The 23,750-nt window shown below is 37.2% G+C and overlaps 1 protein-coding gene across 2 annotated transcripts in view; it reads left to right on the top strand.

The window, feature by feature from the left end:
* Positions 1–23,750, top strand: part of CEP128 (centrosomal protein 128) — a 387,410-nt gene that overhangs the window by 352,679 nt on the left and 10,981 nt on the right. The window contains exons 22-24 of one of the 2 annotated variants that reach the window (XM_036093994.2): positions 2,751–2,843; positions 10,066–10,143; positions 13,743–13,856. In XM_036093994.2, coding sequence (XP_035949887.2) covers positions 2,751–2,843; positions 10,066–10,143; positions 13,743–13,856 — 285 coding nt within the window. The remainder of the gene's footprint in view (positions 1–2,750; positions 2,844–10,065; positions 10,144–13,742; positions 13,857–23,750) is intronic. The other variant, XM_078054045.1, reaches the window with a different exon arrangement.

Genomic DNA, 23,750 nt, shown 5'->3' with positions numbered 1-23,750 from the left:
TCCAGCTTCGCAGGTCCACAAGAGGATCTTATTTCTCATCTTCCTGTCTCTAACTCTTGTCTACACCTTTTAACTCAACTTTACAGTCCCTCATTTTTCTTCCAGTTCTGTTTTTTGTTGTTATTCCTTTAATTTTGAGTCTGTTTAGAAACATTCTCGTTACCTCAAAAAGTTGCCTTTTCAATTCTACCTTTAAAAAATAATCTGTAGTGTATTTTTCTTTCCACAACATTTCTGAGTTCTAATTGTGCCTTTATTGATCTTTGTGTTGAGGAGAGGTTTTTTTTTCCCCCCATAAAACTAAAATCTATTGTGTGTGATGCTAGGTACTTAGCACTAGAAATATAGGGAAAAATACAGTCCTGCCATTAAGGCATTTGCTGTCTACTAAAAGGGACAAGTAAGCACACAGTTAGGAAATGATCAGACACAGGACAGGAGACATATGTGCATAGGAAGCACTGAGGATAGGCACCTAACCCAGACTTTAGGGCAGCCTTTCACAGAATAATAACTAGGATTACCGTTTTAACAATAGCTAGTGCTTACTGAGTGCTTACTAGTGTCCCTCTCTGCTCTAAATACTTTACATGCACCAATATATTTGGTCCTTACAATAATTCTACACTGTGGGTATTATTATCATTCCTATTTATAAATGAGGATACTGAGTTCCAGTGCAGAGGGATCCGGGAACTTCCCTAGAGACACATAGCTAGCAGGTGACTAAACCAGGATTTCAGGTCAGGCCGACCAGCTCAAGAGCCCACACTTTTAACTGCCATGTGAGAGAAGGTAGCGACCAAGCCAAGTCTTGGAGGAGAATCCGTGAGCTAATTTAAGCAGTGTGTGGAGAACATTCAGACAGAAGGGCTTCGTGTGCAAAGTCATGATGGGACAGGAGCAGAAGTATGGAGTAACATTCATGATAATAGAACTGGAACCTGATTAGCAGTATTTAGATGAAGGGAAAATATATATATATATATTTAAGGGCAGTTATAAAGTGAAAAAAAAATGAAAAGCAATTCTTTGCCTGCTTTTGGAAGTATCTGTTCTAAAAATACAAAATGGTAAATATCTGGAGTTTTTTGATGGGGCAAACACCCAAGAAGATCAAAATGTCTTTCTTCCTGTTTTTCTTATGTAATCAGTAACTTTGCTTTCTGCTATAAAGCAGTGAAGGTTTTTCCACCCCACAAGTATTCTTGGGTATGTATTAACTCTTAAAATCCCATATGTGATTTTCTCCTTATTTTACTTTCTCTTTATAAAACCATTTTTCACATTCTTTCCAACCTCTTAAGCTTAAAAATCAGACCCCCAACTTACTGTGGAAAAGAAGTTAAAGCCACAGTGATTAAAGCTACAGCCAGAAGGTCTCTTAGAGATTTTTAGATTCTACTTTTCCATTTTCCTGATTGGGAAACTGAAGCCCATGGGTTAAATAATTTTCCCGGTTCATGCAACTGGTTATGGCAAAGCTGAGATAGAACCTTGTATCTCCTGGTTTCTAATCAGTGATTTTTTTTCCACTGTATCTTGCTGCCTCACCTCAGAAGACTACCACAATAAAAATGTTATCTGATTAATGTAAATAATCTAACGTTATTAGAGAAACCATTTGGTGGACATTTAGGACATTTTCAGATGCTTACAGTCAGAAAGTATGTCTTTGGGTAAATCAAGGGCTTTTGATATGGCACCAGTCACTATCTAGGGATATGGTATATTCTCTCAGTATATTTTTCATGGAGCTCCACCCAGATGGTGCCCATGAGGTGGGTCTCAGAGTTTCTGCTGCTCAGCAGGACTCTAACCTGGGAATGAGATGCCTGTCTTGCCTTCTCTCAGTTCCCCAGACTCCAGGAGTTCTGCGTGGGGGTGAGGGACTAGAGATCTGAAAACAACATCAGAGGGTTTACTTTGGGCTGTAAATAAGAGCATATCCCTCCTCTGCTCAAAGTCCTCTGAAGACCTTTGATCTCACTTAGAATTAAATATAAAAAACTTTACTGTGGCCAAAAAGGCCCTCTTAAGATCTTGCCCCAGAGGCATCTTTGGCCTCATCTTGTTGTGTGCTCCCTCAGCTAACTCTAGAACAGTGTCCGATATAGAGGAGGCATTCACTAAATGTTTGCAGATTGAATAAATGAATGAGAACCTTTCCATCACTGAATAAGACCCATTCATTCATTCATTCATTCAGGGAGTAGTTATTGAATACCACCTCTATGGAGGTATGGGGTGGAGTGCTGGGGGTACGGTGGCGAGTGAAGACAGGTATGTCCTACCCTTGTGATGCTTATTTCCCAGCATCAACATGACCATTAATCAGATAATCACACAAATAAATATTCTGGTAAGTGTTGCAAAGGAAAGGCTCAGGGCACAGTGGAGAGCTTGTTTGATGGGATCAGTGAAGGCAGGGCAGCGTTCCCTAAGGAAGTGATAAAAGATAATAAAATTTAACCAGTTTACTTAAGATTTGTATATTTCATTGAACATAAATTTTACATTTAAAAATTAAAAATCCAAGTGGAGCTAATGATATGCATGCTGAAGTCTATAGGGGAAAGTGTACTAATGTATATAATTTACTTTGTAAGGCATCCAAAAAATAAGTTGGGTTCGTGGATACACATAGGGATAGATAGATGGATTAATATGTGATAAAACAAATATAATGAAATGTTAATAGTAGAATCTAGATGGTGAGTATATGGGTGATCTCTGTAAATTTCTTTCAGATTTCCAATATGCTTGAAACTGCTCGTAATGTTGGGGGGAAAAGTTTTAACCAGATAAGGAAACAGGAGGGAACGTTCTCCACTGAGGGCACAGTATGTATAAAAGTATTTATGTGCCATTAAACTCCTATTACTTTTGTCTTTTGGATAATGTCTATAGAACAGCAAATGTATTTCTAAATATTGGATATAGTTTTAATTAAGTTTGCCTTGTTTCTGCATCAAACTCTGTGACAAATTTTTATTAGCTGTAATTTTAGAGTGTCACTGACCTCCTCTTCTGCATTTGAGAATTACCAGAGTTGACAGTACGTTACAGAATCAGGCTTTTTAAAATACCTGCTGCTTGGAAAGTATTTGACAACTTTCACTGCGCTTTCAGATTCACTCTCTTACTTAATAATAACAGCTGCCCTGTGGGTATGAGATAATAAAGACCATCACTGTTTATCCCCATTTTGCAAATAAAAGACTGAAGCTTAGAAAGGCCTGGAAAAGTGATATTCCCCAAACTACAGAACACAAATAACATTACTGGAACTATGCATATCCACAAATCAGGTATGCCGATTTCCGGTTCAGCCTGCCTTCCACCTCACCACTGTTCATCTGCCTGCCTGAAGCATGTGTCTGGGACCAATAAATCAGAAGCATGGTCTCTTTACCTGCCACTATAGCAGAAATGGCTAAACTCCATCTCTTCCAGGAAGTCTTTGCATATACTGTTTGCCCCTGGTTAACATGGAATCGCATCGTGGAGGCAAATATTCTTAAAATTCTTTGCCTTGGGAATAATTTTTATTTTCAATTTTAAGAACTAAAGTGATGTCACAGAAATCAGATAGTGGATCTCAAGACCCTCCTGCCTGTAGACCAGTGGTAAGGGGATACAGAGAATATTAAACTAGTCTTCACTTGTCTTCATATGTGATTCTTCCCTCACATCAGGGAGTGGCAAGAAAAAGATGGAAAGGGAATCTCGAGAATCTCAAGGGGAGGGGCGCCTGGGTGGCTCAGTCGTTAAGCATCTACCTTCGGCTCAGGTCATGATTCCAGGTCCTGGGATCGAGCCCCGCATCGGGCTCCCTGCTCCGTGGGAAGCCTGCTTCTCCCTCTCCCACTCCCCCTGCTTGTGTTCCCTCTCTCGCTGTGTCTCTCTCTCTGTCAAATAAATAAATAAAATCTTAAAAAAAAAAAAAAAAAGAATCTCAAGGGGAAGAGATATGTTTGTTTATTCCTTCTGTCTTCCCTTCAACTCATTCTTCGTATTATTCAAAAAACTCCCCCAATTAATCTAAAATAAGATCATGGGTTGACTATGACTTATAATTTGGTCATGTCTAAAAACAAAGCAGTAATCTGGAATAGCAAATTCTGTAAGTTTCATATAGTGCACTTAAAAAATATTATTGGGAATGAGAGTTGGAAAAGATCTAGAAAGCCTTCTTTATTCAAGTTTTTCAATGAAGATATGCCACCTGTTCTCAAATTTTATAGATGGGTGCTTTTTAAAGGAGCTCTTCTACTACTTGTGACTAGAATGGTGTTATGTGAAGACATAGAATTTGTTGTTGACAAAAATTCTTCTAGATTTTAGCTCAAATATAGTCACTGGTGTCATATTGCCACGTGAACTGGTGTTTGTATGTAACAAGCCTTATTTACCCTCTTACTCCAAGATACACATAAACACTTGTATCTAAGTGGGTGTCTGATTTTTAGAACTCTCTTAAAGTATACAATCTAAAAATAGAGTACTCTTCTGGTATTCTGAGAAATCCACACAACTCCAAGCACTAAGGCCCTTTGAAGGATGTACATCCACAAAATGACTTGCCGGCCTATTCTCTGCGACTGTTCCGTTTGGTTTCAATGAGTGCCTGATACAGTTTGGATGAAAAGAGGGCCCTATGAAGCTGATACAGCTGTGCTGGATAGAGTCCCCACAAGTAAAAAGACAGACAGTCTATCCTTTTTATGATTTCACCCTTCCTCCCCTTGAAATTTGTTTACTCAGGTCTTCTTACCACCTTTCAGCCATTTGTCAAGAAAGTTTTGCAGTGGATCTCTTTCCAAATGAAATAGAATTGCATTTTTGAACCCAAATAAACTGCTTCATAACCTTGTTTATTTAACATCTGTATAGTGCCAAAAATGCACACACTTATTTTTAAAATAAAAATATAGCATCTCCTTTAATTTTTTTATCATCTAAACCTCAAAATGTATGATTGCAATAGCACTCTCAGAAAATGGTAGTTGTTATATGTTCCGAAGAAAATAAACACATGTGCATTTTTACAAAGAGAAGGATATTTACCAAAGTATACCCACGGTTAAATCTGTTTCTTTAAGCTTTCTCTACAGGAGACAGGAAACTAACAACTGCAGTAAAGCCCCTTTCTAGTTCCTAATTGCTGCTATTTATGTTGTCATACTACATTCATTATTCAATTTCCCTGTAGTCTGAAGCAAAGGAACAACTAAGGAAAAATATACCGTTGACTAGTACAAACTGCTCAACTACATGGCAGTTTGGTGTGTGTTGAAGATTTGGGAATAGTAAAATTGCCAGCTTATTCTTTGCGCTCTTGGACAGATTGATGGCTAAACCTGCCTGTAGGTGCAAATGCCACAGAGCCGAATGGACACGATTTCTGAATTTCACTGTTGTTTCTACCACTTGATCTTGCCTTAGTCTAGAGAAAATAAATGAAACTGCAAACTTTCGCTTCTCAGTTTTTAATAAAGAAGCCAAGAACCGGTGGGTCAATCAGAGAGTGGTAACTCTGCCTTTGTCTTCACAGCCAACATTTACTGAAGCACCTCTTGTGGCCAGATAGCGTGCTATACTATTGCAAAATGTTACAAAAAAAGAAAAGGGTGTGTTAGTGAGTATCATAAAACTGAATCTCATACCTAACTTCCTCAAGTCAAAAGAAAGAAAATCCTGAGCCCTCCTGTGCTTGCATGTGCTTGGATGCATGATCTTGAGCACGGACTCTTCAGCACTGGCCAGATGAACCTCTTCCTGCATGTGTCTTGAAACTTCTCTTCCATAAATAAGCCCATCAGGGACATATCTCCAAAGTTCTAGATGCCAAAAGTTGATAGCTAGAGAGGGATTAGGAATTTACATCGAGCAATGTTACAGCTTCTGGGGATTTACCATGAAAGTATTTCTATACTAAGAACACTGCCATTTCTGCATTCTAAGTGCTTGGATTTGTATCCCAGATGCCCATGCAGTGGCATGACTGATGAGGTTAGTTACACTTTGGTTCTCAGTTGCTTCATCTGTATAATGGGAATAACAGTAGTATCTGCAGCATACGATGGTGTGAGGATTAAGAAGTATATTCAAAATTGAGTTACATTTTTATGGTTCAGTCCTTCATCATGCTACTAAACAGAATTAGGAGTAATTGATCATTTGCTTTGCCACTGCTCTTAGCTCAGGGGAAGTTCAGCTCCTTAAGCCTCTGAGATAAACCAAGTATTCTACACAAAGTATTGGTCCTTTATTAAATGGATTCTTAATTGTGAATTTTTCTTTGTTTTCAATTTTGATATGAAATTTAGTATCTTAAAATATTTTCAAAAGAGAAATCATCTTTAAACCCTTTTGTGAATGTCTCATTTAGTTCTTCTAGAAAATTGACCTAAGAAAATTAAAGACAAAAAAAAAAAAAAAAAAAGAAAATTAAAGACAGGTTAAGCACCTGTCATTTGCTGGTGCCATTACTGAATAAACTGGAGAAATTATTCCCTTAATTCTAGTAGTAGGGATTTGTCCTTGCCTTTTAAAGCATTAGACTGTGTAAGGCAGAAATAATTAACCACTTAAAAATTAAAAAGTTTCCCTGACTCTGCATGAGGTATTTTGCCCTAGGAACTAACATGCTATATAGGTCCTTACGGCATCTAAAAACCAACAGGTTCCTTATTTAGATTATTCATCTGCTAATGTTTCTGTTTTTCTAGCACTGTTAGCTTTTGGGGAAAAGTGAACTTGAAGTGACATGTAATGTGACCAGACTCTAATCATAGAACCTCAGACAATCTCACGTTATTAAAAGAAAAAAAAAAAAAAATGTTTGAACGTGAATATGCGTACTCTTAAGTCTATATGCTGAAGTGGTGGTTTTAAGCACACTCACATGCAGAGAGAGACGACAGTCAGAAAATAAATATACCGCCCCAAATATCACTTAATCTTGAAATTATGAGATGTGAGATGCCTGCAGGCCTGGACTCATTGTCTTCATTATTTCATATCTTATTGTTGCAGATGCCTTAAAAATCTCAGCATCTGTATATGTAATTTTTTTAAAATAAATGCAGTGAATTTTTTCTTTGTATAATTCTTACATCTATTGCATATGCAAATTTCTCCCCCTCCCCGCCCCCATAATTTAAAAGCTTCTAAAGAACAAGAACTGTGTCATCTCTGTCCCGTGGACCTTTCTGTTATATCTAGATATACATTTGATGTTACCTGATTGACAAGACTGTAAGGATGTAGGGAAAGGCATGTGTACCAGAAACTATTTCAGATATTGAGGAAGATACTTAGAAACAACACATAAAAGGAATATAAAGTAAGCCACAACTAAAATAGATGATGAAAAAGTTTAAAGATATTAATGGAGATGTAGGGGATAGGGGAGGAGAGTAGAAAAATAACTACTTAAGAAAGTAGGAGCCAAGGAGTTTTTTAAGGTTCACTCAAAAGAAATATATAGCCATTTTGAATATGCATCCAAAAACTATCAAATAGTCAAAATAAACTAGTATGTGAAAATATGCAAGAAAAAAATTTCTTCATGCAATCACCTGGTTGGTTGAAAATTTTAAACAAAAATATTTGCATAACATGCTGAATTTTACAGTAGGGAAAGAAATCATGTGCTTATTTTAAGAACAATATGAGTTTAACATACTTCTCCCTAGTTCAGAGGGTCACTTCTGAATGAGAAAATTTACGGGATTAACAAAAGGGAAATAAAGTTTCCAAACTACAAATCTATTGGAATCATTGTTTATGAAGATTTTTTTTCTGATGCAAAAAAAGTTTGTTTTAAAATCACCATGGTGTGGATTTGTATTTTATTGTTAAAGGGCCAATATAATTCTTGAGGAAATCTATTAATTTTACTATTAAAAAGCATATAGCACATATGGTGGCTAAAATTACTTGCTCTCCTAAACCTACATGTTGGGGCCTATATTAAGAAACATGTCATTCTGATGAATCTTCCCAACACATGAAAAAATTAAATGAAGCCATTTAGAATGCATGGGCATTTAAGTGAGCACATGGGGCAAAAAAAAAAAAAAAAAAAAAAATCCTAACAAGCATATAAATGTTAAGCAAAAGGAAGAAAATACTAAATCCTTTAAATGGAACTGGAAAAGGAAGATTTTATGAACTTGAAGAAACAGCACATATGACTTCCAGTTTCAAAATGGCGAACTTAGGGTGTTTCTGCTCTCTCAAAAATCACATTAGAAAAATAAGAATATGAACAAAGAGAAACACTGATTATGCACTGACAACTAGAAGACATGTATAACTCCCAAGTTGGAGAATACTGAAAGAAAAATGGTAAAATGACTCAAAACAGAGAAGGTAAAATGCAAGCGCCTATCAAGGGGATGCCAACGGAAAGCAAATATTCACCCTGCAGAATTTTAGGGAGGCTTTTGAATCGGATGTACCATTTACTATACTATAGAAGGAGAGGGTGGAAATGAGTATATCGAAAATGTCTGCAAGGAGGAGTTAGACCCTCAACTCTCTGTCTCCATCCCTACCCCAACACAAACCCTGCAGAGACATACGTGTATGTTCTGGAGAAGCTCTAGATTGGAAGTGAAGGCAGACAACAGCACTAGGGTGAGATAGAGGATTTAAAATAGGAAGATTAAGTGTAAGTGGATATACCAAATGATGGTAACACCAGTTCCTAACCCTTTCTGGTTCCAGAAAGACTGAACTCCTTCTGAGGAAAAAAATCCTCATATACTCATATTTTGGAGCCTCCTCCCACCAAAAAAAGAACCAATTGACCACCTGATTAACCTACAATTTATGTCCTTCTCAGGCACTATTTTTAATAATTAAGGCATTTGTGTTATGAAATAACTAGCAAACCCTGAAATCTCATGGCTTAACACAGTAGAAGTTGATGTCTCACTCACATGAAGTCCAATATGGTCAGTAGCTCTCTCGGAGCTCTGCCATCTGAAGCATGTGGCCTCCAAGGTCCTCATGGCAGGGGCTGGGATGGAAGCAGGAGCACATCAGCTCTTAACTGACCAGCTCATAAGTGAGACATGTCACTTGCACTTATATAGTGTGTTGTTTGGAACCACTCACATGGGAGATGTAGGAGAAGCAGCACATGGAATACTGGGCGGCCACTCCCTTCTCAACAACACTGTGCAAACTTACGTCCAGGTTCTCACAAGGCACTTCACTTTCTTCCCGTGCACCAGCCACGGGATTTGTGGTTTATTTCATTGAATAATTGCAATTCATCTTAAATTTAATATCTGTTGACTAAGAATACAGAGATGTGCTGGTCCTGTGACAGGACTAAGAATGCGGAGATGCCCATGATACAGTCTCTGCTCTCAAGGTCATTCTACCACTTCTTAGTTCATATTGCCTTTAAAATAATGTTTAGATAATTCCCTCTTAATGTTTGTATTGGTGGGTGTCAATCAGTGGCCAGCTAATTAAAAACTAAGTTTTTGATTTATAATCAATGGGATTTTGTGTCCCTGTTGCAAATACTTAATTTCAGATGTTTCTCCCAAGTTTTATGAGAACCTCTTCTTTTTTAACTAAAATAATTGTGGAGAACTTTTTTCTTCTGTATAATGGCAACATGTGAGGATCTCTAATATGCTCCATAGTGAGGTAACTGCAAATTCATCTGTTTCTCAATATTATTTTGTGCTTTATTTCTGATGTTCGCTGAAGCAGGTTTTTATAAATTCATATTGTATGAAATGCTCTATAGAAAGTTTCATAGCATATCAGTTGAAAGTAATTATCCAGGAAGAGTTTTTATATCTGAGTCAGTTTTGCAAATGCATCTCATATACTCTGTGAAAGGAAATAATTCTCCTGACTTAAAAAGATGTATTTATCTCAGAAATACGATTATATCTGTTCTTATTTGACTCTCTAAATCTATTGCTTGAACTGCTTCTAACCATGGTACAAGTGATTTTTAGTACTTGGATTCTGAGAGTATTGATCAATTTTTTATAATGTTTGGTTTCCTTATGTTTTCTTTTTCAGAGTACCCGAGTGGCCTTGGACCATCTGGAGTCTGTGCCTGAGAAACTGAGCTTACTAGAAGATTTCAAAGACTTCAGAGTGAGAAAAAGTTGGCTTGTCTCTTTCAGTATTCTTATCTGAGTGAGAACATGTGACATCTTCCTGATGTGCAAAGAAGATTGTAGGGAGGGAGTAAAGACCAAAAAACATTGGGGACTCTTAATACTCCATCTTTTCAGAGTTTATTGACATTCATTAAGTCAGAATTGAAAATACTGGAACTTATATATTACCACAATAGAGGAAAATAGAAACTTTTACCCTCACACTAGAAGATCATTTGGCTTCCTAAAGCTTTAACTTTAATTTAGAAACACCTAAGATTTAAAAGAGGTTACACTTTACATTGACAATAGATAACTTTTTTGACAAGCAGTTTTAATTTATGGACTATCTTCTTTAACTACAAATTTTCAGAGTACTGTTTGTTTTAGAGATATGATAGTACACAGGTTATCTCTATACTATGATCTTTGAATTCAAATCCACAGTTTTAGATTTTATATCCCATGCCATTTATTGATAGAACTCTAACCACAAATCATTTCATTTTCAAGGAAATTAATTACATGTGTGGACTTACCTACTGGAACTTCTTGAAGTTCTCACAGAGGAGACATGCAAAATAAATAATTCTGCCACCAGTCCTGCCAGACAAGGTTCAGGCCAGAGAATACCTTGCATATCCCTTTAGGGACGCATATATAATGGACAATTGTAGTGATTTACAATACCTTGGCCCCATGTGGCTGAAGCTAGCAATGGTGAGAGTATTCTTTGAAAACCATGAACCTCTTATTTCACATTGGCTTTAAAATATAACTTATGTTACATTTAGGTTTTGTTTAAATCTAACGTATTACTTGAGAATCTAATGAGTAGGAAGTACAGCCTGATCATGCCATATTGATGATCAGAGACACTGATAGGATGTGGCTCTCAAGATCTATGCTATCTTAAAGTCACATTTCATTAAGCATATTTTGATAGTTCAGTAACTAAACATTATTGAACAGGATCCAAGGTTGAGCTGACACATCCAGAAATCTAGGCTGTCACAAATAAAACAAACGAAGTGTTTCTAGTACGTTTTGCTGAAGTTTCGATTCTTTCTCATGATTTGATTATATATTTGCAGTCTAAATCCCCATCAAAGGATTATGAAACCAGTGTCCAAGGAGATGTAATTTTGACTCACCCTCCTATTACCCAGTATGGATAGCAGGCAATATGTTACACCCATATCCCTTCCACTTTTTTCTCTGTAGCTAACAGAAGTCATCTAAGGGAAGGAAGGGCAGACAAGAGAAGGTGTTGGAAACAGGTGGCATTTGCCAGTGAAAAACAGACGTCTATCATATACCAGCATAAAAAAGAAAACATTTAACCCCCAGTGACAGCTCACTTTTTCTCCAGGGGTCTACACTGAACAGAATATTCACAAGTACAATTTAAAAGTTCTCTACTATTACCAAAATGCTTTATTTTTTTTTCATCCTATGGGCTAGTGATTATCTACAAGTCTAGCTTATATATGCACATACTATGCAGCAGGCAGTAGCTACATTCTAACCTATATTACACTTATTTTCAAATCCTCAGAGACACCCTACACATGGGCATTATTTCCCCCCATCTTACAGCCAAAGAAACAGAAGCTTGGAGTACATAAAGTGATTGGAACTGGGATCTAGTTCCATGTATTAACTACAAAGCCCATTTTCTTTGCCTTAACTGCCTCTAGCTTGAAACCCACTCTCTATGTACTTTAAAAGTCCCCTCTGTGATTTAAAAGAGCTTGTTTAGTCAACTTAGTGAAAACAACTAAACATGGCCTTAAATAAAAATGCATAAAGCCTTTGGATTATGAGATGTAGCTCATGTTTTTCAAATCCCTAAAACTTTCTAAAAATCAGGATGCTGTCAACAAGAGCCCAAAGATGTAAGCTCTGATCCGAGCTCATGTACCAGACAAAATTATTTAATATCTTTGGTATTTCCTCATCTGTAGAATGAGGGGCTTGAGCAATGTTATCTCTATGGCTCGTACTCACACTGGTATTACTAGCATCTCTGTGAAGATATATTTCACATGTATATTTCTTGATAATACTATAGTCTATGACTAAGTAAGTATAAGCTATAGTAAGTACAAATCTCATCCTTTTAGGTAGTCTTGCCTTTTTTCTTTAAACATGTCATAGGCCCTCTCATTTTTTTAACCTTATTTTGAAAGAAGTTGTTCAACTCTACAATTCCACATTTAAACCTTACGTATTTGGTATGGTAGAAAGGAAATAGCTTTGGGCTCCAAGCCCAATCTGTCACAAATTGCCTAGTCTTGGGCAAATCATTCTTAACTTCCACTGGGCTATAACTTTTTATATATAAAAATGAGAACTTTGGAATTCTAATACCCCTTCTAGCTTGAACACTCAATAAGTTCCTTGGGACTATTTGGGGAACTAAATCCCATAGATAATTTTTCTTACATATGCAGATCAGTTGCTCCCATTTTATTCTAATTTCTCCCTAATTCATAATAGAAATGTCTAAATAACTGGGTATCATGACTGCTACATTCCATCCTCTCCCCAAAAAATGGAGGAAGGGAAGAAGGGAAGGAGAGACAGGGAAAAGAATGAATGAATGAATAAATGACATTTTTTTCTTAATTTCTTTACTACCTGAATCTCTGTGCTTTTGAGAGCAGATGAAGTATCCTTCAGTTTAAAAATCTACGTGATGTATTGGTTAACAGGGTAGAATGTTGTTTAAGAATTAATGATGAAAGAGGACTTTAGTTTTAAAGGTAACATTTTTTTTTAAGATTTTATTTGAGGAAAAGAGAGCGTGCATGTGCAAGAGGAGGAGGGGCAGAGGGAAAGGGAGAGAGAGAATCTGGAGCAGACTCCACACTGAGCACAGAGCCTGCCCCACACGGGGCTCGATCCCATGACCATAAGATCATGACCTGAGCTGAAACCAAGAGTTGGATGCTTAACCGACTGAGCCACCCAGGTGCCACAGTAACATTTTTTTTTAAACACAGACTATTTTAATGTCAGGCACTACTCCAAGAGAGAGTACACAGCATTCAAAAGTGACGTGGTGTCATTAATGACCATCTTTGGACAACTCACTGTTACTTGAACCTGTTTCCCTTCAGCTAAAAGGTGTCAGTCATTTCAGACTGCATAAGAACTAGTTGTGAAAAGAATGCAAATAACCAAACTGTAACCCTGTTTTTATTTTTAAGGTAGCATCCAGAGCAACCATTTCCTTCTTTCTCCTTGGTGACCTATGGTTCCCCGAGATCTTTCTAAACACCTATAATTATCAATACTTTCTAATTCTTTTTTTTTTTAATTTTATTTATTTATTTGACAGCGAGAGACACAGCGAGAAAGGGAACACAAGCAGGGGGAGTGGGAGAGGGAGAAGCAGACTCCCCGCTGATCAGGGAGCCCGATGTGGGGTTCGATCCCAGGACCATGGGATCATGACCTGAGCCAAAGGCAGACGCTTAACGACTGAGCCACCCAGGCGCCCCAATACTTTCTAATTCTTATTTCAAGTACTGATTTTCCTTTCATCTACTGGTTTTGACATTGTTTTTTTTTTTTTTTTTTTTTCAGGATTCCCACAGTTTTTCTGAGAGAATTGATGGGAGATATTCTAAATACAGAGTTCACGGAGAGTCTCTTCAGCAGCGCCAAGATGACACCAAGTACAGAGTCAGAGGCTTAAAAGTAATGTCCTTTTTATACATTTTCAGTCTTTGAGCATTATTCATGTTTGTGGCTACAGCCTTCTGAGCTGCCCCTGCAGGGTTAATGTAAGGGTGCTTAGAAAAGAAAAGATATTCCTTAATTTTCAGTTCTGTGGGAGTAGAGAATAAAATTTCCAGAGATTATACCTATAACTTTTTACTTGGGAACTATCTTTAATTTTATGCCATTGTTGCTTAACATGTTGTTTGTCTCTTGGCATTGATGTTGCTTAAGAAATCATGTACCAGGAGACCCCTGGTCTCTTGGTTGGTCAGAGGCTCAGCACAGGTGGATGCCCACCTCTGTGCGTAGTAAATCCAGCTACTCTCAGTGCTGAAGTCTCCAGAAGGTCAAGTAACACGTAGTACTTTGTAAACTCTAATCTTGGCATTTACAATCATTCTTTTCCTGAAGATATGAACTCCATACAACTACTTCAGCTTATGGTTCTTTAGTGTGGAATCAACACAGGAGACTGGAAAGAGTTGACCATATTGACAAAAAAGCCTACCATTCTCTAGAGTCTCCCCAAGATCCACCTGGGGTGTGGATGATTTTAAACCCATTTGGCCCTGAACAGTTATTAGCTTAGAGCAGCGTTTCTCAGCCTTGGCATTAACATTTGGACCAGATAATTCTTTGTTGTGGAGGCTGTCTTACGCATTCTAGAACATTTAGCAGCATCCCTAGATTCTACTCACCAGATGCCAGTGGCACCGTCCATCACAAGTTACGGCATCAAAACGTGTCTCCAGACACTTGCCAAACACCCCCTAGAGAGCAAAACAGTCTCCCCACTCAGAACATTGACCTAGACAGAATCCATCTATATTCAGATGTTTACTCCCAAGTCAATTTAGGGGGGAAAAAAAAAGGTAAAGGTTCTTCTGTCTTTTTTATATTCTCACAGACCTCAGTATGTATGAATATTCATTACACTGTATATATTCACTTATTACAGCCAAATGTAATTATTTCTAAGAAGCTTCTTCTGTCCTTTGAATGTAATTGGATAGAATGCTCAGTGGATCTAAAGACAGTGTTCATGTCCATAAGTCCTTCCCTAGCATGCTTAAAATGAGCTCTCCACTTTCCCCATCCCAAGTAAAAACAACACAGTTATGCCACATTATTGATACTCTAATTGTGCAAAGGGTGTCCTGTGACTTTGTGCCTTTTTCCCTTTGTTTTTTTATCATCGGGGATTATTGACTATCACAGTGACCTTGCTGTCTTGTATAGCAGATCCTAATTTCACTAAATCATCTTCCAACAGCCTCATCAGGTCCCATACACTCAAGCATTTCTCCACCACTTACACAGGATGCTGCCAACCTTCAACAGAAGTAGGAGGGTTAGGCAGCAATAGCTAATAATACTACCGACTCATTTTGAGCCAACCAAGTGAAGGTGCTCTGTTTGTAGCTGTCACATGCTTTACAAGCATTAGTTCATTTAATCCTCGCAGCAACCCTGGCAGGTTGGCACCGTTATTTGTCCTCTTTTACCATTGAAGGTTATAGAGCAACTAAATGGTGGAGCCAGGTTTAAGACCTAAATCTGCCTGGCTTCGGTAATCTATATCCTTGACTGCTAAGCTATAATAGTGTAAATTTGGGCCTCCTATACCTGAATTTTTCTAGAAATCACCAAATGTTGGACCATATATTTAATATGTGAAAATCCGTTGTCTCCAAAAATACATAAACACAGTACGGGCCTCTTGGTTCAACAGAGGTCTAGACGCAAATGACACCTTTAAAACATTATTTCTCACTACAGATAGATTGGGTATCAGGTGAGTCAGTACTATCTAGTGATACCCAAATTGCTTTAAATCAGTGTAATTTCCATAACAGCATATGGCAAAGCTATGAATGTTTAACATGTTCAGCAAGTAATCTTGTTGGAGTTCTCTTTAAAATTACATTTGCAGCTGAAGAAGAAATCAGGCCTGGTTTGTAAGTGAGGCCAACACTTAGCAAAATTTTGCAAGTAGGTGGTGCAAGTATAAGAAAAGGCCGCAAAGCACATTTTATGATGACATTTGTTCTACATTAATATTACTTAAACATTGTAAAACATTGATCCATTTCAGTAATGAATAAGTAGACTCTCACCATTTGTAACAGATGTCTGGCCCAAAATAATGCATAATCTAACTCAGCACCCATGAGAAGATCATATTTTGGAGAAGAAAATGTGGGAGCATATTTTGGCCAGTTGTAGGTACTATGCCTTTTATGAAAATAATTCACTGAAAATGTTTCAAAAGAAGCAAGAGCTCAGATGGGCAGTGAGACAGTTGTTAATCGTTTCTTGGCTTCACGGATAATAAGAAGAGCTACCTCCGGTTAATTGTTGACATCCTGAAGGATATGCTTCAAGTAAGAGGCATTGGTCCTCTCTCAAGAGAGAAGGTGCTGCCCTAGTTTTATATGCTATTATTTCCACAGCTATTAACTGCCCACATATTCTGCTAGGAGACTTCAAAGAAAAGGCACATTGCAGTGACTTGAATTTGTTGGTTCTCCTGACAACTGTGGTTCCAGGAAATCAGTTACTATAGGATTCAGTTTAATTCGACAAACATACTGAGCTGCTACTACACCATAGTGCCCTGTACTACCTAATTGAGGTGAGGATGCAGGACATACAAAGATGCCAAAGGCATGGTCTTCATGAAGGGAATGGTTACCTATTTGTCTTACTGAATAGATTAATTCTTGCCCCATTGTGTTAGAGCGGGAGTCAACACACTGCCTCCCATGAGGCAAATCCTGCCTGCTGACTGCTTTTGTAAATAAAATTTTATTGAAGTTCAGCCACACATTTATTCACATATCGTCCATGGCTGCTTTCACGCTCAGCAGCAGAGTTGAGTAGGTATGGCAGAGAGTAGAATGGCTCAAAAAGCCTACTATATGTACAATCTGGCCCTCGAAAGAATATGTTTGCCAACCCCTGGTCTCAAGAAAGGAGAAATTACCAACCTTGTCTTTCTTCCTGTGCGCATGTATACAGTATGTCCTCTTCTTGATTTACCGATCAAATAATTACTTCCCCCGCTCTTTGGAAAGTCCTCATACTTACCCATGCATTCAACATATATTCACTCAGTGTCCCTTATGTGCCAGGAACTTACTAGGTGCATGCGACTCATCAGTGAACAAAACAGATGAAGCCCCCTGCCTCTTTGGAGCTTCCATTCTAATTGCAGGACATTGGTGTTTGTTGTTGTTTAAATACAACATTCAACAAACATTTGAGTTTCTATAACATACAAGCACTCTGCGGGGCAGGGGTGCAGCTGGAGAGAATGGCAGAAGAAGAAAAGTCATTACCAACCCTTAGGGATTCAAAGCCTTCACACAAACTGTAGTGCAAGAGACAAAGGGCTAAATCCTGTAATGGAGGAGGCCTCAATAAATTGCTGTAGGTGTTCAGAGAAAAGGTAGTCAACACACTACCTCCACCATTTAATTGCTCCACCATTTATTTGCTCTATAACCTTCAGTGGTAAAAGGGGACAAATAATGGTGCCAACCTGTCAGGGTTGCTGCGAGGATTGAATGAGCTAATGCATGTAGAGCATGTGACAGCTACAAAGATGCTTCAAAGGCTTTTGAAAAGAGGTTTATGATGACAAGGCACAGGGAAGTTTTATGCACAGTGGTTTGGAAGAGGATCACTATTAGCATTATGGTTGTAGAACCCTGACTGCATGACTCTTGACAGACAAGGAACTGTTGGCACATCAGAACCAGATTGGCAACTGGCTTCTCTCACTTCGTTGCTGTTGTAAGAAGGCAGTGAGACATGCAGCATAACCACACTGGTGGTGGAGAGAGCAGTGAGTGGGAAGTAGACAAGCCAGGTACTCTCTGTCTAGGCTACAGCAACCGCCTGCTGTTTACTTCTATGGAGAGCAGATGGGTTAAGTAGCTGATGGGGATTAAGGAGGGCGCTTGTCAGGATGCACACCGGGTGATGTATGGAGGTGTTGAACCACTGGATTGTACGCCTGAAACTAACATTACACTGTATGCTGACTAACTGGGATTTAAATTAAAACTAAAAGAAAAAAAAAAATTAGATTTCTATAAAGCTTTCAAGATTTTCAGTAGGATCAATGTCCACAGTTTCTGAGAGCATAATATAATATTGTACTAAGCTGACCAAGTTAACTGGACAAAGCCTGATCTAAAAGTTTGTTTAGAATGCAATTCAAAGCTGAATCTGACACGACATTTTCTCTCCGTGTCGACACCAGAAGCCTTTCATGGCCTCTCTTTCATCAAATTGGGTTTCTGTAGAACATACAGTCTTCCTTGCTGTCCCAGCTGTTTCAAATAGAACAGAATGTTCAAAAGTCAACATAGCATTCCTAATCTGAATTCACAGAGGAGCATGGTTTTGTCCAAAAAAATCCCCATTTGCTGCCCGCCCTTTTTTGCTCTCTACCCATACTAAATATACAGTTTTAATTAGCAGGGGATTTTATAGTAAAATCACAGAAGGTATGTTTTTTTCCTCCCCTTTATTCCTCCTCCTGAAAGGAAAATCATGATTTTCAATTTCTAGTTGAAGACTTAGTACGTAATGTCTTTTTAAAGAAGCAGATGTTTTGCAGGATAAGATGGGGTAGGTGAGGAAGTGTTGACAATGGTTTTCGGCACAGTTTCTGCAGACAGAGTCTGCCAAAGCCCTTTGTCATATTTGTTCAGTGTAAGCATTTGTATGATATAAGTACATGCTTTGCTCCTGGAAGCTGTTTCTCCCTCCTTGCATCTCTCCATGATTTGCTTATACTTTGCTCATGGCAGTTAATGGCTGTTAGCACTTCCTCTCTTAGGTCAGCTATTTCTGTACATAGCTTAAATCTTCTCCAGTGGTAGCTGCTGCATGCTACGCATAATTCCTGGTGCAATTCAAGATGAGAGGTGATGTTCATTTAATAACTCTTAAAATCTATCACCGGTGTATTGTTATTGAGGTAATTTTACAGATGTCGCTTAGAAACAATAGCAGCAACCATGGGAGAATTTGAGGAGCTTTAACCCCATAATACTCCAGGTGTCTCATTTATAATCACCTCTCTCCATGCTTAGATGAGAAATCATATATAAACTGCTGTGCAAATACAACTGCAGGCTTCCCCTATCCCCAACCAGTCTCCCATCCTTTAAGCCTCTCCTATATAGCGATTTAGGGTGCAAGGCTAATCTTTAAGCTAACATAAAAAAATACTAAGTATAACTATAGGTGATGACTGAAATTTGGGAAATGCTGCCCTACTGGATCATATGACTTTTGAGGACACTGTGCCTCATCTTTAACTCCAGAATACACAGTGAGCATACTATACGTGCTAAATTGGTGAATAGTTCTTTTCCCCCCCTAGCTTCAGCTTTTCTGGAATTCTCACAAAAAATTTAAATGCTGTTTTTCCAGTAATGCTTAGATGACACATCTGAAACTTTGTAGGCAAACAAATCATGCGGAAGTCTAAAGAGATTTTTCTTCTTTTGAAGTGATCAATACTAACTTGCCAGCTATAATATTTAACTAGTTGATTTCATCTAGCTCTAAACAAAAGATTGCCAAATGAATTGGAATTTTTCTTTGTTATAAAATTTGAAAATAGCAGTGAGTCAAGGTGCTTATTTAGGAATCAACACAGATACTTAGATGAGCATATTAATTTTTTAACCTACTAGAGCCCGCCCTCTACCAAACTTAGTTCCCTTGATAAGCACCATACTTTCACCTTACCTATAATTTACTAAACAAGGACATTAGGAAAGATTGTAGAGAAATTCATCTGTAAAGGTAACACTTTTAATCGCCAAAAATTCTAGAGGCTAAAAATATAAGGAATATTGATTAAATGTCTTATTAGTCTTAATTAAAAATCTCATAACATATTTATCCAAATAAGCATTGTTTCCTTTACAACAGTCACCTTAAGAGAAGAAGCACTGATTCCAATGAAGCACCATGATTAAAACATCTTTGATTTCTTCCTTTGATTCCTAAGTCAGTGGCACATTCTCTTGAGTATCCTTATTTATGGCAAATTTTTATCCACTGTGAGTAGATTTGATTTCTGAAAATGGATGAAAGCCATATGGATCCAAATCTAAAGTATGTTAAAAAAAACAAGTACAATCTTTTTCATTAGTGAGTCACTAGGAATATTAAATTATGTATAATAAAATATCAATTGGATAAAGGTAAATTAATCCAATAGCCTGATCTGGCACATTATTTTCGTGAGTCCCTTCATGTGGACAGGTGTGGCTTTGGGTTTATGGTATTGTTGTATACATTTGCATTTCCTCTGGTAAAGATCATTTGCATAGAGTACTGGTTCTTCAGTGGTTCTGTTCAGACAGATTAGAATCATCAAATGTTAGTGCCCAGAAGACTTAGACATGATCTGCTCCAGCGACCTCATTTTTCAACATGAAGAAACTGGAATGTGAGAGTGGCAGTCTCCTATTTCCCAGCTTCAACCATAGCAAACTTTAATTTCTTCACTTTGGCCAAGAAATGAGCATATATGACCATTTTTGGGTTCCTTACTGCAAATGGTGCTGTGCTAAATTCTGGACTATTTGGATGGGTAGGTAGAAGGATTGAGACAAGGAAAGCCTCACCCTCATTGAGGTTAAAAGCTAAAATTGAAGCCGTGCAGATCGAGATAGGGAAGACAGGCCTTAAGTAAACTATCTGCCAGGGTGAACTTTCAAATAGGAATAAAATTTACTGAAGAAGAGGTTAAGCTTTTTCGAGCACTGATGGAGAATTGGGAATTAAGAGTGGGGAAGAGATGGAGGTACACTAAGTTGTTAGGCAAGAGACAAATTCAGGAAAACATTGCTGCCACAGATTCAGAAACACATAAGTGTTTTTTTCCTTCTCTCCAGGGGAAGGGTTAGATAAATTAAAATTAAAAAAAAAAATCACATGTATCATCTGTCTTCTAAACTTTGAACTTATAATATTCCTGAGAGAAAAATACTTGGTGGGCGTCATTAAATATTAATCATTAGAGATCAGTTTAGCAAAGAGATTTAGTCAGGTTGGAACAGCTTTTAAGAAACCAATTACAATGTGGGTTATGAAAGAGAAGTGGAAGAAACCCAGGGAAAATATTAGAAAATGCAAGTCCCTTCACCCAGTGGAATTTTTGCAGGGAATTCTGGCTAACTAGCTTGTTGAGACTTAAGACAGCAATAAAAATAGGTCCTTGTGCTAAGGATATAAGAATTGGTAAAAAGCAAAAGCTAGGATTCCTAAAATTGCAAAGAATCTTCCTTTTTTAACCTGTACTTCCATTTAAATATTTAAGTATTTGATTGAAAGATGGGTAAGAATTCAAAAGAAACATTCATTTTAAGATTACCTTGTAAAATTTAGTTGTATAGAAATTCCACAAATTAAATATCAATATAAAATTGGAGAAAATTGAGGGTTGGTTGGTTGGTTGGTTTTTCCAAATTCTAGTATGTTGATTGTTCAAAGGGATTGTGAGATATTTTTCTTTGGGGGTATTCTTTTACAGTTCATTTCATTAGTTATATTTCAAGGTAATATGAGGGAGTCTGATAGTCTTTTGAAGACCTATAAAATGTTGCAACATAAAGCTGAATTAGAGTTAAGCTTCCTCATTTCTATACATGAAAAAGAGGCATATGAGTGGTTTGAAAAAGTCAACAATTTTAAAGGGAAAGGATAACAGTCCTAAATTGTATGTACCTATTAACAGAGTGTCAAAATATGTGAAGCAAAACTTGATAGAATCATAAAGAAAAAATAGACAAATCTATACTTATAGCTGAAGATTTCAACATCCCTCTCTCAGTAATTGATAAAACAGTAGGCAGAAAATCAGTAAAGATATAGAAAGCTTGAGCAACACTATCAGCCAACTAGACCTAACTGACATTTATAGGATACTCCACGTAACAACAGCTGATTACATGTAATTTTCAAGTGCACATCTAACATTCTCCAGAATAGACTATATTCTGGGCAGCAAAACAAATCTCAGTAAATTTAAGATGATTGAAATTATGCAAAGTATGTCATCTAACTACAATGGAATGAAGCTAGAAATCAATAACAGATATCTGGACGATTCCTAGATGGAAAATAAACAACATATTTTTAAATAACCCATTGGGGGTTCAAAAGGAAAATTAGAAAATATTTTAAGTGTATAAAAATAAAAGTACAATTTATCAGAATGTGTGGGACTCAGTTAAGATAGTGCTCAGAGAGAAAATTATAACATTAAATGTGTATATTTCAAAAGAAGAAAAGTTGATAATTGATAATCCAAGCTTGAAACTAAAAAACAAACAACAAACCTAAATAAAGTAAAAGGAAGAGAATAATGAAGATAGGAGCAGAAATCAATGAAATAGAAAGCAGGAAAATGGGGAAGGGGCATGAAAACGAAACCAGGTTTTTGAAAAGATCAATAAAATTTTTAAAGCTCTACCCAGATTGATTAGGAAAAAGGAGAGAATATACAAATTGCCAATATTAAGAATGAAAGAGGGATATTACTAGAACTCTCACAGACATAAAAGGATATTTAGGAAATGTTATGAGTATCAGCATACTGACAATAAATTTGACAATTTAGATGAAATGGTTATTAAAAAGCACCCTTAAAATGTGTTACCTCATAATTCTACTTCTGGAAATCTATGTTAATAAATTTAAAATGTGGACCAAGCTCTGCATACCAAGATGTTTATCAAATTATAACAGGAAAAAAAAAAAAAAACCTGAAATCGTCCTTGGATTTCCAACAATGGGAGATTAGTCAAATAAACTATGGTATAACCATAATGATGATAATGATGATAATGACGATGGTAGAGAAAATTCCCATGCTACATGAAAAAGTAGGATATAAAATTGTCAACAAATGGTAATCTCAAGACAAAAAGGTATTTATAAAGAAGAATCCTTAATCTCAGGAAACAAAATGAGGGTTGCTGGAGTGGTGGGGGGTGGGAGGGATGGGGTGGCTGGGTGATAGACACTGGGGAGGGTATGTGCTATGGTGAATGCTGTGAATTGTGCAAGACTGTTGAATCACAGATCTGTACCTCTGAAACAAATAATACAATATATGTTAAAAAAAAAAAAAAGATAGCAGGAAGGGAAGAATGAAGGGGGAAATCGGAGGGGGAGACAAACCATGACAGACTATGGACTCTGAAAAGCAAACTGAGGGTTCTAGAGGGGAGGGGAGTGGGAGGATGGGTTAGCCTGGTGATGGGTATTAAAGAGGGCACGCTCTGCATGGAGTACTGGGTGTTTTATGCAAACAATGAGTCATGGAACACTACATCAAAAACTAATGATGTAATGTATGGTGATTAACATAACAATAAAAAATAAAAAAAAAAAGAATCCGAAAACATACCCTTAAATTAGGCTAGTAGGCTACTTTTTAATTTATTGCATTATTTTCTTTCAGTTTCTTCTGTATTTTCCAAATTTGCTAAGAGTGAAATATTTTAATTGTCATATGCCAATAAGCTGGTTTTGTCATTGAAAATATAAATTACTCTTTTTCTGTAAACAGAAAACATATAACTCATGTCTTGATACCAGTTGATTTTGTTTTAGAAATTTAAAACCATGTCTTTTGGGAAGGATGAATAGGATTTGAATGTCTTCGGGTGCTGTATCCTTCCTCTGGTAGGCCCATTTTAAGGCTGTCTTTGCACTCTGTTTCATTCAGCACGATGCCCAGACCTACAGCTCCCCTCTTGCTCTCTCCACTGCTTCCCTTATTTTTTCTTTTTCTTATTGGCCCATAATGATCAAAGCATCTGTTAGTGG

The sequence above is a fragment of the Halichoerus grypus genome, chromosome 8 (genome assembly GCF_964656455.1).
Source record: "Halichoerus grypus chromosome 8, mHalGry1.hap1.1, whole genome shotgun sequence".
In the NCBI taxonomy this organism is placed as follows: Eukaryota; Metazoa; Chordata; class Mammalia; order Carnivora; family Phocidae; genus Halichoerus; species Halichoerus grypus.
The sequence above is the reverse complement of the archived record's forward strand: the minus strand, read 5'-3'. Positions and strand labels throughout refer to the sequence as shown.